At 44.8% G+C, this 21,393-nt stretch overlaps 2 protein-coding genes across 2 annotated transcripts in view; one reads left to right on the top strand and one right to left on the bottom strand.

Moving 5' to 3' along the window:
• Positions 1 to 21,393, top strand: part of LOC105197169 (FK506-binding protein 15) — a 264,070-nt gene that overhangs the window by 145,694 nt on the left and 96,983 nt on the right. The gene's annotated exons all lie outside the window — the stretch shown is intronic.
• Positions 1,969 to 2,460, bottom strand: LOC105197559. Its single transcript, XM_011163984.1, has one exon. The coding sequence runs from the start codon at positions 2,458 to 2,460 to the stop codon at positions 1,969 to 1,971; it is 492 nt and encodes a 163-aa protein (XP_011162286.1).

Here is a 21,393-nt window from a genome sequence, read left to right as displayed (position 1 = left end):
CTAACAGAGCTCTCCACGTTCTATATGGTAGGACAATCCGGTTGCCGCGTGTATCGCCGAGCGGTATCTCCACGGAGCAGGAAACAGATCCCACGTTGATCGCTACATCAATCCATTTGTAGGAAGTTGATGTTAGCGCGAACCTTCTGCCCAGTATACGTGGCGTATATCGTATATTTGAAGACGCTCTGAAAAAAGAAACGGAGATGAGTGAAATAAATGAATAAAATGTAAGGTTTTTTATATCGTATAACAAAAGAATATTTACGACTTTTCATGCGCCTCGGTTGGTACGTAATAGTTTGCCATTGTATGTATTTCAAGAGCGATATCAAAAACTGTTCAAACGAGCGACTGATGCAATACTGATTGCCAAATGGTGATGTTTGCAGTTATTAATGTTGTATTGGGAACGTATAGATGGAGAGGGGATAATTTCCCCCACTCTTTTCAACAATTTCATCGGTAGCCTTGAACATGTCTCGACACGTTTATTCTTCTGAATCTTTTTGTATAGGAGAGGGGATAGTTTCCCCCACTCTTTCCAACAATTTCATCGGTAGCCTTGAACATGTTTCGACACGTTCATTCTTCTGCATTTTTTATAGGAGAGGGGATAGTTTCCCCACTCTTTCCAACAATTGCATCATCATCGTCGGTATCATATGTCACGACACGTTTTCGCGACAACATTGTACAAGAACAAAACGTAATATATATATATAACATTCATGGTATACGTGAAACGCTAAATGAAACATGAAAAAAAAAAAAACGTTGGAGAAACGTCGATGTAATAGATAAATGTCGATGTAATGGAGGGGGAAAGAAATAAAAAAAAAACGTATATTACATATGTTTATTCATGTAATTGTGTCCACCAATTGAAAAGTTTGAATACATTTTGTAAAGCACAATGTCTATTTGTTCGGTGTTGTCCACATTGAAAAGTATTAGCATCATCTAGATTATTTAGATTATCCACGTCTTCGTAATCCACATCCAGGCTCTCGATGTATGCGTATTCTCGCCGACTGTCCAGAGGCAATTCTCCCAGCCATTCTCGTTTCTCGTGCCCTTTGACGTACACAATCTCCTTGTCGTCAGGATTTTCAGCACCCAGTACTGCAGTTGTAATCACTTGTTTCGCTTTCCGGTACGGAACTACTCCGTCGGTGCCCCATCTTAGTCCATGATGACAGGCAGTGAGCCAGAAAGCACAGGATCTTTCGGATTTCATCAACCAATCCCATGGCTGGGGACTGTCAAAGATATAATGCGCAAGAACGTTTCCCTCTCTAAGAGCAGCAAACTCTTTTACGACAAAACCACTTAATCGTCCAAGGGGGAAACCTTGCAGATCCACGAACGTCGGTACGGACATGTCGCGGTCGAAACGAAGACTGTGGTTCACGTCGATGTATCGTAAAATATATATGTGTGAAATTAAGTGATTTTGCGCACAATGTTTGTCAACGGGTTATACTGAATCACGCGATCGTGTATTATAAGGCAATAGGCGCTACTATTTGCCGGCACGTTAGCATTAGTCTCGAATTCCAATCGCACGTCGATGGTTGCGCTTTTAATCAATTCGCTTTGTCGACAGCAGTCGATCACGGTGAATGGACCGTTGTATCGAAACTCCGTTATGGAGAGACTTGGCTGGAGATTCTCGTATCCGAGGTAGGCTCTGCAGAAACGCGTGTACATGTCGTACAGAATAGCCCATCTGTTTTTACCAAAATCCAAATTCATATCCTCTCTCGGATAACATTCAGAGTTCAGATAGAGTTTCACATTAGTCAAATTGCAATGATCGAATCGGCTCGGGTCCTCAGCCATGATATTTTTTCGACCGATTTGCAGAGCGAAGATGACGCATCGCGGCTTCTCGAGCTGAGTAGCGGTCTTGATTGCCCACGAATGTTTGGTCGTGCGTTGCAAAAGCGGATACTCGTACAAATCCTACGAGCGAAAAGCCATGCTCAGGTAACGTCTGCTCTCCAATGTGCGGAGCATCGAAAGATTATTTATCTCGCTCAATGACACATGTGGCATACGCCATTGAATCTTAAACAACTGGAGCAAGGGTTCCAACGCCGAATTGCCCGTCAGACAATTGTTATCGTTGCGCGTTCGTATCAAGATCAACTCGTGACGCGCGTTGATCACTGTGCGTTTATAATCCTCGCAGAATCCCAAAAGCATGTTGAGCGGAACGCAAAAGTTGAAGAAGCCATCATTGGTAGTCATTCGTTCTTCCCAGCCAGCATTTCGCAGAACCACGTTTTTATCGTATGTCAGCGTTACATAGTTTTTTAGCGTGCTGGTTGTGCCCACGTTTCTATTTCGATCTATCTCGACACCGTCCAATTCATAGCGAATTTCATCGAACATGAAAGCCACGCAATTGTTTCCCAATACCACGTCAGTATTTTCTTTAATCGGTCTTGTCATGGTCAACTGTCCCTCGATATACAAGAAGCTCTAACACGGCAACGTATACAAATCCTGTTGCTATATAGGTATTCTTATCTCATCGCTGTGCCCGAAGGTTGTGTTTGCGTAAGGTGAATATGCATGAGTCTGAATCTTGACGATTCGATCGTCAAAGATTGGCTCGTCGCCAATATTCAAGATATCGGGCATTTTCGAACCGCGAATCCTAGCGATTGTAAATATTTAACGTTTGATGCGTTGAGTCTCTTCTTTTCAGCTAATCTATTATTGACCGATAAAGTCGATTGCCCGGTAAATGATGTTCTCTGCGCTCGCTCGGCTCCGTTTATTACCAGCATCACACACGCCTTCGAACGTGCAGCCTAACTGTGATTTCCTCCCCGCGAAAGTCCAGTAATCATCCGTTTTGATCGACAACGCGTACGGTGATGTCACTAACGCTCTGTATGAGCACTGGCAAGTAAACTTGCAAGTAGATTTGAAAAGATCTTTCACTGACTTTATATCCCGACGCGATGCTCGGTGAAAATTCGTGGATCGTGTGCACTCGCGCATCATTGCTGTAAGCTCCCGTGGTCAAGTTGCATTCTATGCGTATAATGTTCACATTCATGATGTTTATCGACACGTCCGATTCGTGCCATCTTCGCGGTCGCAGTATACGCATCGATGAGAATCCCAGCAGCGATCTCTGTTGTTTGGTTTGCTAAAGTTTATTCTGTAGGCACATTTAATCTCGCACCGCATCGTGTTATGGTTTGCGCGAATCACTATCGGGAACGCTGCTTCCTCGTCATCATCGTCGTTGTTGCCGCGGACAGTGGCATCGGCAATCGTGCCATCCGCATTGGGTGCATCGCGTCGTGGACGTTTCTGCGAAATTGCACATTTCAAATATTCGTTTATGGCCGGTATTTCATACGATCCTTCGGGTATCGTTAGTTCCGTGTCGTCCTTGCCGAAATAGAACTTATTGTTGGAGGCGCTCACGTTGGGTATCGCGTGATAAGTCTCGAAGAGCGTCAGACCGAGCTCATAGTCTCCATCTGTCAAATCTATTGACGGTGAATAATTTGCAGCGAGAACGCTGCTCGTTCCGCTGAGCGTTAGTGTCAACGACATGACGGAGAAAGCGCTCGACTTACACTGACAGTCTGCAGCACCACGTCGATCTTTTTAAAATTATACTCTTTGAAGAAAATGCAAGCACATTTGCCCACAGAAGTTCTGAGCGTATGTCTGATAGGGCGTTCGATTGTACTCTATCGTAACATTGTTTCCGAAATAACGCACGAGATCTCGAGGCGGTCGCAAATTGCCAAAACTATCGAAATATTTGACGCGGTTGCTCCTCTTTGCAAACGCTACCCAATGAGTACCAGGCCCCGTGGTATCGTCTAGATTAACGATGGCGCTCTCGTTTAAACGCACGCCATTCGATGGTAAAGCATCGAGCATGAAAACACCTCTAAAATACGGTATGCGCATACGTCTCGCCAGCTGTTTCAACTGCACGTCAGTAGTCACGCCTGTGGGCATTCTTATCGTCTTTTCGGCGTTTTTTTTTTCTTCTTCGCTGATAAACCTCGTCCACTTTTATATGGGCCCAGGTACAATCCTCGGCCGTCTTTATATGGAGCTAAATGTAGACCGCGACCCTGTTCCATCGCGCGATTGTGGCGTTGCAGCTCCTTGAGCTGGCGTCGCGCGGCTTTGTTGGCGTTTATCGCTTTTGCTACACCGGCTGCTCCTCCGACTAATGATCCAATCGCGCCCAAGATTGGTAGAATTGGCAACATGCCACCTCGCTTCGCCGACGGAAGTATTCGTTTTTTCTTCGTCGTTGTTTTCCTCTTTTTCGCCTTCATACCCTTGCCGATCTTGGTCTTGGCCTTCATCGCTGCCCAAACGGCTGCAGCGGCGGCTCTCTCACCGATAGTCGAATCTCTCGCGATGACACGACCCAGCGCTTTGTCGGCGAGCACTCTGTCGGCTGCGTGTCTATCGACGAGTTTGTTGCTAAGAGAGTACGCAATATCGTGTTCGCGGCACGCCGCGTCCAATGGATTTACACCTTTGTCACCTCTGGCCAATCGTTTCTTCAACCGCGTGCCCGGACCACAAAACTGATAACCGGGGATATGTAATTCGAAAGGAAGCGCGTTTATCGCTCGATTCAACAGACCTCCGACGCGGCCTTTGCTCGACGCTGACATTCCTCGCAGTCCTTAATTCTCGGCGTGGGACCGTCAATGTGCGTCCGTTGCCACGGCTGATTGTGATGCTCGTTGCAGCGACGATACATTTGAACCTCAGGATCCGCCTGTATATGTTTCGGAAGTCGTGGCCAAAGATGATCAATATAGTTGCCGCACACGCGTAAAAATACGATCTTCGTATATACTTTCAACTGCTCAGTGCTCAGATCAAGAACATGGCAGGGAGATGACAACGCGAGAAACATTTTTTCGCTAATGAGCGCTTCAAGGTTTCGCGCGTCTATATATAGGCGCTCGAGGTGTCACGCGAGTTTAGTGTTAAACATGAAATTCGTGCGGCAGTCGCGTACGATACGCGTCACAAACTGCGACGAAAAATTGCGAATAATGGGGGAGAGCGCGCAGTTGCGGAAACACGGTGAAATGCTGCCGAGTACCATCCGCGCCATAATTGCGGGCCCATCTTCGTGCGGCAAGACTAACGTTCTTATAAGTCTGCTCGAGAGTCCGCACGGTGTACATTTCGAGAATATTTACGTATATTCAAAGTCGCTACAGCAGCCAAAATATCGATATCTCGAAAATCTGTTGACATCGATCGACGAAATTGGATACTTTACGTTCTCAAATAATAGCGATGTCGTTCCGCCAATCGAGGCTCGTCCGAATTCGATCTTTGTCTTCGACGACGTTGCGTGCGATAAGCAAGATGCGATCAGAGAATACTTTTCAATGGGTCGCCACTCTTCAGTCGACTGCTTTTATCTTTGTCAAACGTACGCGAGGATACCAAAACATCTGATTCGCGATAATGCTAATCTCCTAATCCTGTTTAAACAGGATGGTACCAACTTGAGACACGTTTACAATGATCACGTGAACACCGACATGTCGTACGACGAATTTTGCGCATTGTGCCGTGATTATTGGCAGCGCGAATACGGATTTCTAGTGATAGACAAGGATAGCTCGCTCACTAATGGACGATACAGAAGAGGATTTAACGAGTTTGCGGTACCGCGAAACGATTAGTTGTTCTCGATACCTTGAATAGAGACGTTCATCATGGCTAATATACGTAATCGCGAGAAACTCGCGAAAGAAATTGAAAAGACGAGCCAGGCTATCCGCAAGAAGCATCGCGCACTAAAAACCGGTAAAATCGAGGAGGATATTGCGATGGAGAGACGTTTCAAGTCTATCGTCGAACCTCTGAAACAGATTGTCGAGGAATCCCAGCCGATTAAGAGAGAGGTAAAAGATATCAAGGAGGAAAAGTCGAAACATACTAAGAAAAAATGGATAGCGACGACGACGACAATGATGGAGCATCTCACAAATATTCAAAATTACCACCGGGAGAAAGGAAACGTTCTAACGTCGCGTTGGATTCACCCGTGCTTCATTCTACAATGATAGAATCGCCAGGACCGTCGACGAAAACACCTACGATTGGAGCGGCAAAATCAACGAATAAGGTTCTCGAGGACGTCTTCGAAACCACAGACGATTCATTCGAAACAACTGTTCAACATTAGATGCAAACGTTGGAAGGTCGAAAAACGTTGTCGCAACATTTGGGTCCGCTCGGTCAAAAGTACATCGGCGAGTTCCTCAGCGGTGGTAGATCGGAGAAAAGTATAGACACCATATATGGCGTTCGTCTCGACATGGACGAAATGATGCTTGGTAATAAAAAGTTTGACGTGGACATCAATGATAACATTATTATCGATGGCGTGCGATACGTTGGCACACCCGGTCTTTATGAGTTGATTTTTAAGAGATTGCCCGATGATTTTCTCTATAAGGAGGACGATTTGCAAAAGTACAAGACCATATTATTGGCTACAAACGTACATAGAAAAAATTTCACCGCGCAGAGTCGACTACGGGGCAACAGAGAATACAAGTATAAATACGTGATTGCGCCATTGATGTCAATTGAATCTACACCAAAGAGAAAGAATAAATCCGGAAAGGGAATACCTCGCGCTATGATACTAAACGATAATAAGATCGATTACGTGCACTGGGACGATCCCAACGAGCTAATGGATCGAAGCTTCATATAGAGCGGGCAACGACGCTCATGGCAACGAGATGCTGTCCATTATCGAGAAACTTCGTGAGGCCGGCATTATTATAAATTAAATCGTGTACCCGCGAAAGGAGTCAGACGAGAGACTGACTCTGTTTGAGAAGAACGTGTGAGCATTGTGTTAAAAAATGAGTGGCAAGGAGGAACGTCGCAAAGACGGGTACGAACGACGGACGAATGATTTCGAACGGTTCTTAAATAAAAATCGGACGGTTCAAGAACGGTTGACGGATAAATATCACACGGCTCAGGATCGTTATGAAAAGACTCAAGACCGTGTAAAAGATGGATATCGAACGGTCGTAGACTCTTCTTCACCGGGTGAAGAATGAGTATGAAAAATTATCTAATCGACAGAGACCGGAAGACAAGGAATGGTTACTGATAGAAAATAAACGAAGCTGATATACATCGCGAGTTTACACACCGAAAACATGAGTTCATCTGTCACGTCGCGGTTTCGTCAATCGCACAAAATATATCGCGCGCAGGGACGGAATCGCGATAAGGGGTATTTGTACTAAGCAACTGGGTTTATCGAAATTTATAATTAAATTCACGTTTAAGTTTTACTAAAAATCTTAGTTATTCGGGGCAGACCTGTAAGAAGCAAATGTTATTTATGCCTGTTTATTTAGCTAATTGTAACTGCTTATGAATTTTATAGTTACAATTGCAAGAGGTGTTAATTATTAAGAACTGACCCGAAGGAAGCGATTGTTATTCGGGCCCATTTATTTATTCTATTTATTTAATTTATCGACATTTACGAATTTGTAAGAACGACTACTAATTGAAATGCTTAAAATGCTCCGGTGAATATTTTATAGGGAGCCAAAATGCATGCATAAACTCGCTCGAGTCGACCGGCGCTATCGCGCGTTGATTAGATAAGAGTCGAATTACAATGACTCGTGGCTGAGAGCCGTAACGGTCGCTCCGGAATGCCGGGCTATCGCGTAGCGGGTGAGAAATGCGTCAGGTGACGCTGCTGCCATGCAATATTACGTTACGAGAGATGCAACAATTATTATTTATTTAAACGTTACTTACCTTTTTGCTAGATTATACCAACGGAAAATGGGTTAGCACGGCTAGGATTCTGCTCTCTGTCTGCAATGGCTTGGACAGGGATGACGGCGTTGATATTTTGACCAACCAATTAATTGTTTAAACAAAAGAATCGATGATGTATTGAGGAGGTACCCAGCAGCTCTGGTTGATCAATGGTTAGCGTAATAGGTTGATGGAGACGGCGTCGATGATGATCTTGAGGCTGATGCACTTGTTGTTAAATAATGTTTAAACAATTGATTTTATTTAATCGCACGGAAAGATGGATCGAATTAGGGAACGTAATTATATTAGATTTGGCAATTAACACAATAAGACACTGTTATATAAAAGATAAACAATATTTATTATTCATTATTAAAGTTAAACTAATACAAGACTTAAAAATTATTGATACTAATTTATTATACGCTTCGCGATATTGGTTACATAAACTAGACTCTTTGCGCGAGTCGTGATTGAATGTCGGATGTAGAAATGTTAAGTAAAAGATTTTGAATTAGTAAAGATTTAGTAGATTCGCGGAGCGACTCCTAAGAGTCGACCGATCGCGATGACGCGGGAACTAGAACTAAGATTTAGTAGATTCGCGGAGCGACTCCTAAGAGTCGACCGATCGCGATGACGCGGGAACTAGAACTAAGATTTAGTAGATTCGCGGAGCGACTCCTAAGAGTCGACCGATCGCGATGACGCGGGAACTAGAACTAAGATTTAGTAGATTCGCGGAGCGACTCCTAAGAGTCGACCGATCGCGATGACGCGGGAACTAGAACTACTTTCGCCTAGCAACGCACGGAGCGGCGCTTGGCTTCGTGTCGCGCGGGAAGCGTGGGGGTACCCCACCAGGTTGCCCGGCGGCGCGCGCAACTCCCACCCGAAGCGTGGGAGTGATAATGGTAATGATGATAATGTCTTAGATGGTAACTTATGATGGTAACGTTTTAGGTGGTAACATCTTAGATGGTAAGTGTCGCGTGGTAAGTATCGCATGATAATGGTAGGTTCTTATGGTAAGTATCGCATGATAAGTATCGCTTATCATGATATACATAATTATAATGTGATTATTAATAAACGGTTGCTACAATGGTTATAAGCTGATTAATTAATAATGCCAATATTAACATGAATAGTAATAATGCAAAAATATGTTGCAAAGCTAAACGATAATAGACGTCAGCGGACGTTACACCCCCCCCCCCTTATATTAAAATGTTAGCGCATGCTGACATTTTACACTGACTCATTCGTTTCGTGGCAATTGTTTTCCACGTATTTTCGTAACTCAGCGTAGGTATAGGTTGGCTTTAGTCTTTCACCTTTTGCACACTCACCTTGGGGTTTCGGAAGTCGAGCTTCGGACATTGAAAGGGTCAGGGACGGGGCATCTTCAGGTGTTGGCCGAGCCTCAGGCGCGGTTGCTGATGCTTGATTCTTCCTTCCGCCCAAATGTATCAGCAGGTGAGTTACCGAGCTCCATATAGCACCGAGGAGGTGCATGCTCCAACCATAGATTGAACGCGTAGCCGTGAATTATAGTGTCTATTATGAGTTTGACTATACGTGCGATGATGAAGATGGCGAGTATTCCTGCGCTCGCAGACCCAAACGTAACGAATCCGTGCCAGACTCTTTCTCCGGCGGATTCTGCAATTCGATTTAGTGAGTCTTCGTCCAATAGGTTGTACATTGATACGCTCCCAGATGGGATCGTCTCGCCTAGTGCTCCCCGAGCGATGGTGTTTAACATGGACGGCTTCTCCACATGGAACATTATATGCGCTCTGAGCCTATCTAGGTCCTCGTCACTGTAGATTCCACTGGTCGCCAAGGAGGACGGGCTGGCGTAATGCCAGGTGGGATGAGTGAGTGGTTGTATGATGGGTGGCGCAAGTACCTCTATCGGTTTTGGCGTGAGCCTGAACCACGCACCGTGTAGTTTGTACATCGTTGGAAGTAGGTCGTTGCAGTCTCTTATCGTGCCGGTTTTTGATAGTATTCTAGATCTTGGTAGCAGGAATAGTGAGGTATTACGATGCGTTACTGGTAACTCGTTGTAGCAGTTTTCCGTCTGGCGGATTTTGCATTCTACTGGGATACATTTGACTATGTGTATAACTTCACCGCTGGTTACCGCCGTATAACCGGGCTCTTTCATGACCCTGTATGCTATTTCGTCTGGTGCGATGCTAGCTAATGTCAACGCGTTTTGTAAGATCTGTTTTTCCAGTACACATTTTTGCTCCATGATGTCTCGGTAGAGCTGCGTCAGTTGCGATTTAATGTGTTTCTCCACGTACACAAATTTGGAATTGACGTATAAGAAGATGTCCAGGTTGTCGACCGCGATTTTAGACCTCGTTTGGAAGGTGCGTCCTTTCGTTGTTTCCAGTATGAATAGCTTGGGATGTTCCGTCTGCGTCAACTTGTATCCACAAATGTCGAAGTCGGTGGTCTTGGCTAGAGCGAACGTCGTATCTTGTGTTGTTACTGTGTAAATAGTTGGGGTCGTTTGGTTTGCTTTCGGCGACAGTTTGGTGGCTAGACCTTCGTAGATGATGTCGTACCGGTCGAAGTGGCAGTGATCGACTGGTAAGGGAGTCCAGAATGTTTCCGATCCTTCTGAGTCCAGGCAGTATCCGTGCGCGAGCTTGCATTGGGCGCCCGAAGGCAATATCGCCTGGCCGGTTGATCTCTTGACCGGCATTTCGAAGGTTTTCAAGGTGATTCTCAGTATGGCCTGAACCACAACATTTTCCCAATTCCCGTATCCATCTGTGTACTGGGTGCCTGTGCAGTCTGCGTCTACTGCAGCTGATCCGGTTAAGGTAACGCTCCTTAGGTTGGTAGCGTTCTTCACTATTCCGTCGACTATGGCGTCAGCTATTCGAAATGATCCGGAGTCGTGAAGTCTTTTGCACGCATGTTCCCCAATCTCTTGCAAATACTCTCGTCTGCCGTTTTGCACAATGGATACGTGCGAGTGCATCCCGCAGTAGTAGATTGTGCGGTCTACCTCGACCTTACACTGTATAGCGGGAGTTTTGTCGAAGTCCGAGAGCTGCATTAATTGAATATATGCCTCTTCTTTTTGCGGTTCAATGTTATCCATATCACAGTCGGCAACGTCCAGGAGAGATAGGGTGGTGATGTTGAAACCTTCTCCCCCACAGTCATAGCCGATAAGGCCGGACACGAGGGGTAGCGCGGTAATAGTGAGTAGTAGGAGCATGTTTATGCGATGCTGTCCGAGTCGGAACTACTGGCCAGTTCCTCCGATGGCCGTCGAGGGTATGATTCTTCATGTTGGAGATGGGAGGGGGATGGCTTTAGTTTGTCTTCGTGCACTACTTTTGTAACTCTATCATTTATTTTGATCCTAACGTTATTGCTTCTTAGTATCTCTATTATCTTATACGGGCCAGTGTACTGGTCCCCTAGTTTATGAGTTGGCTCCTTCAGTAGATATACTTGATCGCCGATCTTAAAATTAACGGGATTTAATTTCTTATCATAATATCTCTTAGATCTAAGTTTTGCTCGTTCGAGGTTACTGCGCGCTGCCTCCTGGGAGTCTCGTATTTTATTATACAGGTTAGTGAGGTAGTACGCGTAACTCTCGTTGGTCACGTCCTCTGGTGCTTTTTCGTGGGACGGTGTACGCGCGATTTTGCCGAAGACTAGCTCGTGAGGGGTATACTGCGTTCCCTCGTGTACACTTGTATTATACGAAAAGCACGCCAGCTTAAGGTGGCTGCTCCAGTCGTTCTTATCTGTCGTTACTTGCTTCAGATATTCCCAGAGCACGTGATGTGAGCGTTCAACGGAGCCGTTTGATTGCGGCCTATACGCAGTGTCGTATATTTGGATATTTTAAACTTCTTTGCGATTGCCTTCATCAAACTGTTAATAAAATGCGATCCTTGATCGGTCAATAAGGCTTTAGGAGCCCCGTAAATACTGATAAATTCATTGACAAAGGCATCCGCAACGTCGATCGCGCCAGCTTTCTCCAGCGGAATCGCCAAAGAATACTTAGTGAGGAGGTCTTGTATTGTTAGTATGTACGATTTGCCATCATGCGATAAGGGGAGAGGCCCCATGATGTCCATAGACACCTTGTCGAAAGCAGCGTCTTGTGTATCCGTTAGTACCATCGGCTGCTTGGTTTTCCTCCTGACTAACTTCTTTAGTTGACAACTCCGGCAATTATTAATGTACGTTTGGATATCGGTTTTCATCTTAGGCCAGTAATGCCTGTTTCGAATTCGGCGATATGTTTTGGCGACGCCTTTGTGGCCGCCGATGGCCGACGCATGATTTTCGTGTAGTATTGCTTCGCGTGTTTCTAGCGGGGGTACCGTTACCTCGTTACGGCAGACTGTTACAGTTACGCCTGTATTGTTTAATGTGTTGCTAATTAACTTGCGGACGTTTTCCCACGGTACACTTCCAACGTCTCCGTTACAAAGGGAAATAGCTTGGATATCGAGTTCTTTGACTACGTCGAGAAGGGAGTGTATAGCTTCGTTAAGGATGTCTTTTTCTATTATATTCGATACTCGATCTTTTACCGTTAGTGTGATTATATGTTTCCCTTTGTAAGGGATCGGCCGGGCTCTGGCTAGGGTCGCGTCTCTTATCTGGGGCAAGATTCCTGCCCCCGCCAGGGCTTGTGCCCCTTTGTCGCAAGGGTCGCCTCTCTTTGTTATAAACACAACTAGGTTATCGCGCCGCATCGACAAGTTGTCGCGCATAGCATTGAATTTAATTCTATTCTCCGGATTAAAAACATGTGGTTCATTAGGAGTGTCGAGGATGTCGTCGTCGCTAGTTTCGCTCTCGGCATCGGATTCGCTCTCGTTCGTAGACGAGTCCGGGTCAACGGGTATCTCCATGGGTGTCGGATTAATCTCGTCGGGAGATTCGTAGGGGATCGTTTAGGCGACTCCTCGTGGTGGTAAGTCGTCTCGGGTGACTTTTAATCGAACTCGCTTACTTGGCTTGGGTGCATCGGATATGGTTTCATCATCGTCGCAGTCGTTTGGGTTGCTATCATGTTTGCGCGCTGCGGGCTTAGGGGAGCTACCGGGTTTGTTCGGAGTCGGTTTCGTGGAATTATTATTTTGGTTAGATACACGAGGCGGCGACGCGGGGTCGAATAAGACTTCGTCGCTTGAGTCGTGTAAGGTCAAGGGTAGGACGCGAGTCGCCTCGACGGGATTACGCGACAAAGCGTCTGCATTACAATTTATCTTGCCCGCTTTGTATATTACCTTATAGTCGTATTCGGCGAGCTTAAGCCGCCAGCGATTAAGCCGCGAAGTGGGGTCTTTTACGGAATGTAACCACTCTAGTGGTTTGTGATCGGTTACTATTATGAATTTATTACCGTACAGGTACGGCCTAAACTGATTAACACAGTAGATTATGGCCAATGACTCTTTCTCGATTGTAGAATAGTTCTGCTCCGCATTATTGAGGAGCCTGGACGCGTATGCTATGGGTCTATCCTTGCCGATCTCCCCCTGACTTAAAATTCCACCTATGGCGTATCCGGAAGCGTCAGTGGTAAGGAGGAATGGTTGCGTGAAGTCGGGATGTTGTAGGATCGGTTCTGTGCATAATTGGTCTCTGAGGTTCGTAAACGCATTCTCTTGGGGCTCTTGCCATGTGAACGGTTCGTCCTTTTTTAATAGAGTGGTAAGAGGTTTTGCGATTTTGGAGAAGTTGTTAATAAATCGGCGATAGTATCCGGCTAAACCTAGGAATTGTTTAATGTTTTTGGCGTTCCTAGGCCGGGGGAAATTCTTCACGGCTTCAACCTTCTGGGGATCGGGTTTGACTCCGGCTTCCCCTATTACATGGCCCAGATAAGTGACTTCTTTCCTAAGAAACTCGCACTTATCTGGCTGGAGTCGTAAGTTGGCGGCGCACAAGCGTTCAGCTAGTTTGTTAAACTTTTGAGCGTGCTCCTTCAGGCTACTTGCATATACGACAATATCATCAAGGTATACGAACAACTCGAGTCCCTGTAGCCCGCTGAGAATTCGGTCCATCAGTCTCTGAAATATGGCTGGGGCACTTTTGAGTCCGAACGGCATACGCTTGAACTCGAAATGCCCGTAAGGAGTGGAAAAGGCGGTTTTATGGGAATCCGCGGGGGCCACAGGGATCTGATGGAAACCTGATGCGAGGTCGAACACACTAAAGTACTTCGCGCTACCTAGTTGATCAAGGATATCGATAATGTTTGGCAAGGGGTACGCATCCCCAAGTGTTTTCTCGTTCAACGCGCGAAAATCTATTACTAGCCTCCATCGCTTGTTTCCCTTAGAGTCTGCCTTTTTAGGGACGACCCATAAGGGGGAGTTATACGGCGAAGTCGAGGCCTCTATCACTCCCTTTTGTAACATATCATCCACCTGTCGACTGATTTCATGTTTATGCGCGGGGGGAAACCTGTATTGTTTGACATTTATCGGTCTATCGTCTACGGTTACGATCTTGTGTTCTATGGAATTGGTAAAACCTAGCTGCTCATCGGGGAGTTGGAAAAGATCCGCGTGCCTTTCTAGCAAATCATTTACATGTCTCATCTCTTCTTCATTCAAATGTTTTAGTCTCAGAAGTTGTCGAACTTGGTCGTGTCTCTGTGTTTTGTCCTGACATCGGACGATGTTTATAGCGGCGTCTCTAGAGTCGCCTCCGGGGTAGCTATTTGATATGTTCTCTATCTCTTGTAATTCTATGCTTGGAACGATAAGCTCCCTATCTAACTCACTCGTATTAATTACCCGAATGTACGCCTTTCCATCGCGATTCGTGACGACGGCATCTCCTAAGTAGACGCCATCGCACACGTTAAGTCTTGGTACGTAACCGGTTTTTATTTTAGGATTGTTTACCCTAAGGTAAAATGCTGATTGTGATCTCGCGGGTATCACCACGGTTTCGCGAGAGGAGAAAGGAATTTGATGGCCGTGCCACATTATATTTTGTTCTGAAAGATTTATTTGAGAAGCGTCACGCAGGAAGTCGGCTCCTAAGATGCCTTCCTGGGCGATTGGAAAGTTATTTGGCACCACGTATGCGGTTACCGGGTGGCCCATAATCGTTAACTCTACAGACCCTAAGGTCTCGACACGCCCGCTCGTAATTCCACTAAGGAGGAGCGGGTCGTCTCGGTTTATGTTGACGTCGGGATTCAAGCTTCTTTCTTTAACTACATTGGGGGCGGCCCTCGTATCTATCATAAAGTTGGTCTCCTGGAGGAGGCCTATCGCGGATATTGTTATAGTAGGGGCGTGGGGAAATTCAGAAGGGTTCAGTACAGCTACTCGTGCTCGCTCTCGTTGTGGCCCCTCTCTGCCTCGATCGGGTTTAACGGGCGAGTGCGTTTCTGGTCGTCCGCCGGGGTCGTGTCTCGCCGTCCTGACGGACCGGGCGCGTTTCCCGCCTCGTCTCGACGGGCATTGTTAAACTGTCGCTTGCGACATTCATCTATATCATGACCACTGCCTTTACAATAGCGGCAGGACTTTTCGGTTGAGCGCGGTTCTCGATGTTCTCGATAATTCTCGCGGTCACGGTCATCGTAAGTTCGTGTCGGCGGTTCCCTCTGAGGACTCGAACGCGTGTAAATAGGTTGATAACGGTTATTTGGGCGCGGTTCATATGGTCCCGTGTATCTGCCCCCGCTACGTGGGTCTGGTAACTTAGCTCCCGTCTCCCTTTGGGGTCTGGGCCACTGGTAGTCGTTGTCGCGGTATGCTGGGCGGTCTCACGGTGGGTACAAAGGAGGGTGATAGCTGGGGCGGTTATCGGATCTTGGGTAATCGGAGCCCCTGTAAGTTACTCGATCTGACCGCTGGGGAGTTGAGTAGCGCGGGTCGCGGTCGCGATCGAGGCGGTGTCGCATATCTTGTCGTTGGTAATCTAACTCTCGCCTCTTCGCTATTGCCTTTGCGGCGGCGAATGCATCGGTATGTTTTCGGCGAGTTTCCGGCCCGATCTGTAACCGGAACTCCAGCGGTAGGCCTTCGTAGAACGATCGCGCGGTTAGATTGTCTATCTCATCAACGAAGCGAGGGTCCAATCGGCGTTTATCCCTGCGCTCCTCATCAAGTATCACTGTTCTCAGATCTTTTACTCGACTAATGTAATCCAATATGTGCTCGTTCGAGCATAGATATATCGTATTTAGCTCGCCGCGGTATTGGTCTAAAGTCTTTGGGGAGCCGAACGCGCCGGTTAGTAAGTCGATAAGTTCGGTGACGGTGTCACAGGGTTCGTCCTCCACAGCGTAGTATGCTCTGCGACCTAACTTGTTTATCAATAATTTTGTTAGATTGCGCTCGGCCGCGGGAGGAATTATTTCTGAGGCGCGGCGGCATGCACGCATAAATTGCGCTAAGGGAATGTTATAACCGTCGAAGTAAGGCACCGATTCAGTAGCTTCACGAAATGAGACTTTAGGTGCTGGAGGCTCATTGCCTCCTCCTCCTCCATTACCTCCGCTTTCGGAGGGCAGTGGACGCGAAGGGGAATAGGTGTAGTCACCGCGAGCGGTGTGCGATATTTCTAGGGGCGGTTCGTCGAACGGTATGGGGTCAGGTTCCGACGATTTATGTTCTAATTCGCGCTCTTTTGCCGCGATTTCTTTCTCGCGGGTTACCATATTGCGGTTGAAACTTTCGCGATCGCGATCCAGCTGAACGCGACCTGTTTCCACACTATCGAGTTGTTGTCGCAGCATATTTTCTTGGGCGTGTAACCGTTTTTCTCGTTCGGCGATTGCTTTTTCTATTCGTTCTAATTCGTACATTCTTGTTGCGGGGTCTTGCGAGAGGTTTTCCTGAGACGCGCCGCTTTCGGATGGCGCGGTACTTCTATTCTTATTTCTTGTTTCCATTATGGTTGTATTTCGATAGGATGCTAGCCGGCTGTTGGGAGATTGCGCGTTTGATTAATTGCGATTATGGTTGCTTCGTTGCTGTCGAATGGTCTGTCGCTTGCGTGTTGTAAGTATCGCAGAAAGTCGTCTAGAACGTTGTGGCAAACAGGACATAGGCTCGGGATTCTGCTGAAAGGGATAGGTCTGCGACAGGTATGGTAGAGCTCAATTTGTGGGGCCTGTGCGGGGCCACTAATATGTATGTAATGTCTAGATACTCTGTCGTAATCAGTCTCTTCATAGGGAGGTAAGTCTGATTGGCATTCGTCACAAATTATTTGGTTCGTTACTCTGTGTTGAAAGAATAAAGCGATGCAGCAACGAGCCGTATGAATCCAGTTTAAATAGGCCTCGTCACGTAATTCGCGGTTGTTGCTAGGAATGCTGTGAGGGGGGCACATGTTCTTTACGTCATTGTGGATGAATCATTCAATTTATTAGTATTGTTACCGACGGAAGGGATTTACCATTCAGGGTTACCGATATTTACTGGCGGAAGGGTTTACCATTCAGAATTACCGACATTTATCGACGGGAGGATTACCATTCAAAATTAGCGAAATTTATCAACGGAAGGATTTACCATTCAAAATTACCGACATTTATCGACGGAAGGATTTACCATTCAAAATTACCGACATTTATCGACGGAAGGATTTACCATTCAAAATTACCGACATTTATCGACGGAAGGATTTACCATTCAAAATTATCGACATTTATCGACGGAAGGATTTACCATTCAAAATTACCGACATTTATCGACGGAAGGGTTTACCATGAAACTTGTCAAATCCCACCGCTGTCACCAATTTTGTCACGTCGCGGTTTCGTCAATCGCACAAAATATATCGCGCGCAGGGACGGAATCGCGATAAGGGGTATTTGTACTAAGCAACTGGGTTTATCGAAATTTATAATTAAATTCACGTTTAAGTTTTACTAAAAATCTTAGTTATTCGGGGCAGACCTGTAAGAAGCAAGTGTTATTTATGCCTGTTTATTTAGCTAATTGTAACTGCTTATGAATTTTATAGTTACAATTGCAAGAGGTGTTAATTATTAAGAACTGACCCGAAGGAAGCGATTGTTATTCGGGCCCATTTATTTATTCTATTTATTTAATTTATCGACATTTACGAATTTGTAAGAACGACTACTAATTGAAATGCTTAAAATGCTCCGGTGAATATTTTATAGGGAGCCAAAATGCATGCATAAACTCGCTCGAGTCGACCGGCGCTATCGCGCGTTGATTAGATAAGAGTCGAATTACAATGACTCGTGGCTGAGAGCCGTAACGGTCGCTCCGGAATGCCGGGCTATCGCGTAGCGGGTGAGAAATGCGTCAGGTGACGCTGCTGCCATGCAATATTACGTTACGAGAGATGCAACAATTATTATTTATTTAAACGTTACTTACCTTTTTGCTAGATTATACCAACGGAAAATGGGTTAGCACGGCTAGGATTCTGCTCTCTGTCTGCAATGGCTTGGACAGGGATGACGGCGTTGATATTTTGACCAACCAATTAATTGTTTAAACAAAAGAGTCGATGATGTATTGAGGAGATACCCAGCAGCTCTGGTTGATCAATGGTTAGCGTAATAGGTTGATGGAGACGGCGTCGATGATGATCTTGAGGCTGATGCACTTGTTGTTAAATAATGTTTAAACAATTGATTTTATTTAATCGCACGGAAAGATGGATCGAATTAGGGAACGTAATTATATTAGATTTGGCAATTAACACAATAAGACACTGTTATATAAAAGATAAACAATATTTATTATTCATTATTAAAGTTAAACTAATACAAGACTTAAAAATTATTGATACTAATTTATTATACGCTTCGCGATATTGGTTACATAAACTAGACTCTTTGCGCGAGTCGTGATTGAATGTCGGATGTAGAAATGTTAAGTAAAAGATTTTGAATTAGTAAAGATTTAGTAGATTCGCGGAGCGACTCCTAAGAGTCGACCGATCGCGATGACGCGGGAACTAGAACTAAGATTTAGTAGATTCGCGGAGCGACTCCTAAGAGTCGACCGATCGCGATGACGCGGGAACTAGAACTAAGATTTAGTAGATTCGCGGAGCGACTCCTAAGAGTCGACCGATCGCGATGACGCGGGAACTAGAACTACTTTCGCCTAGCAACGCACGGAGCGGCGCTTGGCTTCGTGTCGCGCGGGAAGCGTGGGGGTACCCCACCAGGTTGCCCGGCGGCGCGCGCAACTCCCACCCGAAGCGTGGGAGTGATAATGGTAATGATGATAATGTCTTAGATGGTAACTTATGATGGTAACGTTTTAGGTGGTAACATCTTAGATGGTAACTATTTTGATGGTAACTTGTGATGGTAACGTTTTAGGTGGTAACATCTTAGATGGTAAGTGTCGCGTGGTAAGTATCGCATGATAATGGTAGGTTCTTATGGTAAGTATCGCATGATAAGTATCGCTTATGATGATAATACATAATTATAATGTGATTATTAATAAACGGTTGCTACAATGGTTATAAGCTGATTAATTAATATTAACATGAATAGTAATAATGCAGAAATATGTTGCAAAGCTAAACGATAATAGACGTCAGCGGACGTTACACATCGAAGAGAATTAGCTCCGAGAGACGACGCCTCGTCAAGGAATTGCATGCATCTGCTCGAAGACATTTTCCACGAAGACATGTTATAATCAAAGGGTTCGACGACTTGTGACAAGCGGATATCGTCGAGATGCGTCCGTATTCGAATATTAACAGAGGTCATCATTATATACTTACCATGATCGATGCGCTGAGCAAATTTGCATGGGCAGTAGGGATGAAGAGTAAGAGCGGAAAAGAGACGGCTGACGTCATCGCCGAGATAATTCGGAAGAGCGGAAGATGTCCACGCAACTTGCAAACGGATATGGGCAAAGAGTTTTACAACGCCGCTGTGCAGAAACTCTTGAGAAAACACCATATTAATCATTATTCCACGTATTCGGTGTTAAAAGCATCGATAATCGAGCGCTTCAATAGAACTTTGAAAGATAAGATGTGGAAGATGTTTACGTTGCAAGGATCTTACAAGTGGGTCGACGAGCTACCGCGTCTGGTTTCCGAATACAACGACACGCTGCATAGAACGATAGGCATGCGACCTGTGGATATAACGCCGGCGTCGGTTAAAAAGCTGTTGAACACCGTGTATAGTCACGTTAAGATGCTCGCTGCTCCTGCAAAATTCAAGGTCGGAGCTAAGGTACGCGTGAGCAAGCACAAGACAATTTTTGAGAAAAATTTTACACCAAATTGGATCACCGAGGTGTTTACGATCGTTAAAGTGCAAAGAACGAACCCCGTTACATACCTCCTCGAAGATTATCGTGGAAAAAGCATCGCGGGCGCTTTCTACGAACATGAATTACATCAAGCGAAGTATCCGGACGTTTTCCTTGTCGAGAAAATTTTGAGGAAGAAAGGAGATAAAGTCTACGTGAAATGGCTGGGATTCGATGGATCGCATAATTCGTGGATAAATAAAAGAGACGTTGTTTGATTTTATACACACATATATTTGTAAGAAAAAACATTGTAAAACGATATAAATGTATTCAAAGCAACGTTAAATATACACAAACGTATACAAAATAGCGGAAAGAATATACTCGTACTAACAAGGAACGTTTGGCAACCCGAAAATTCAAAAAATTCTGAAATTTGGTGTACACATAGAGGAGTTCATCCGTAACACAAAAATATTTTTTGTTGGTGCCCAATTTCAGTTTAAGGGGGTGAAACATCCCTTTGAAAAAAATCGGATTTTTTCTTTCCAAGCAAATATCGTCGAAACTAAGAGATAGAGAAAAATGTTCTGAATAAAAGTTGAATGGCTGCAAGAGTACTTTATAACAGTGATAAAGAAAAATTTTTTTTTTATTTTTTTTAATACTTTCCCCCACCACCTACCTATTTTTTTTCAAAATTTTTATTTTTTTTTATAAGCAAAATAAAGCTTATTTTATTACGAATTCAACGGTATATGACAAAGCTATGTTGCAACATTTCCATTTTTTTTAAATAATTAAAAACCACTCCATAATGCATGGTACGCGCACCCGTCCGTGCACTATGAAAGTGTTCCCCTTCGATTTTGACGAGTCTTTAATACGATCTGTCGTACAGATCAAAATAAGGGACACGTATTTTTTTATACGTGCCCACTCTCACTTTTAGGGGTGAAACACCCCTTTGAAAAAATCGGTTTTGTTTTTTCGAAGCGTGTATCGTCGAAACTGTAAGAGATAGAGAAAAATGTTCTGAATAAAAGTTGAATGGTTCGAAGAGTACTTTACAACAATAATTTAAAATAATTTTTTTTTGTTTTTGTGAGATATTTAATTATTATTAACATACATTTCATATAGCTTTCAATTATTTGAGCACGACAATATTACATGTATACTCACGATGACATAAAAGATGAAACTAATTAAAAGAAATCATTGACGTATATGAAGAAATATGTATTATATTTTGTTTCGCTCGTATAAAATTTTAGCCGAGCCAAGAACG

The sequence above is a fragment of the Solenopsis invicta genome, chromosome 8 (assembly GCF_016802725.1).
Source record: "Solenopsis invicta isolate M01_SB chromosome 8, UNIL_Sinv_3.0, whole genome shotgun sequence".
In the NCBI taxonomy this organism is placed as follows: Eukaryota; Metazoa; Arthropoda; class Insecta; order Hymenoptera; family Formicidae; genus Solenopsis; species Solenopsis invicta.
This window is presented reverse-complemented; position numbering and strand designations above follow the sequence as displayed.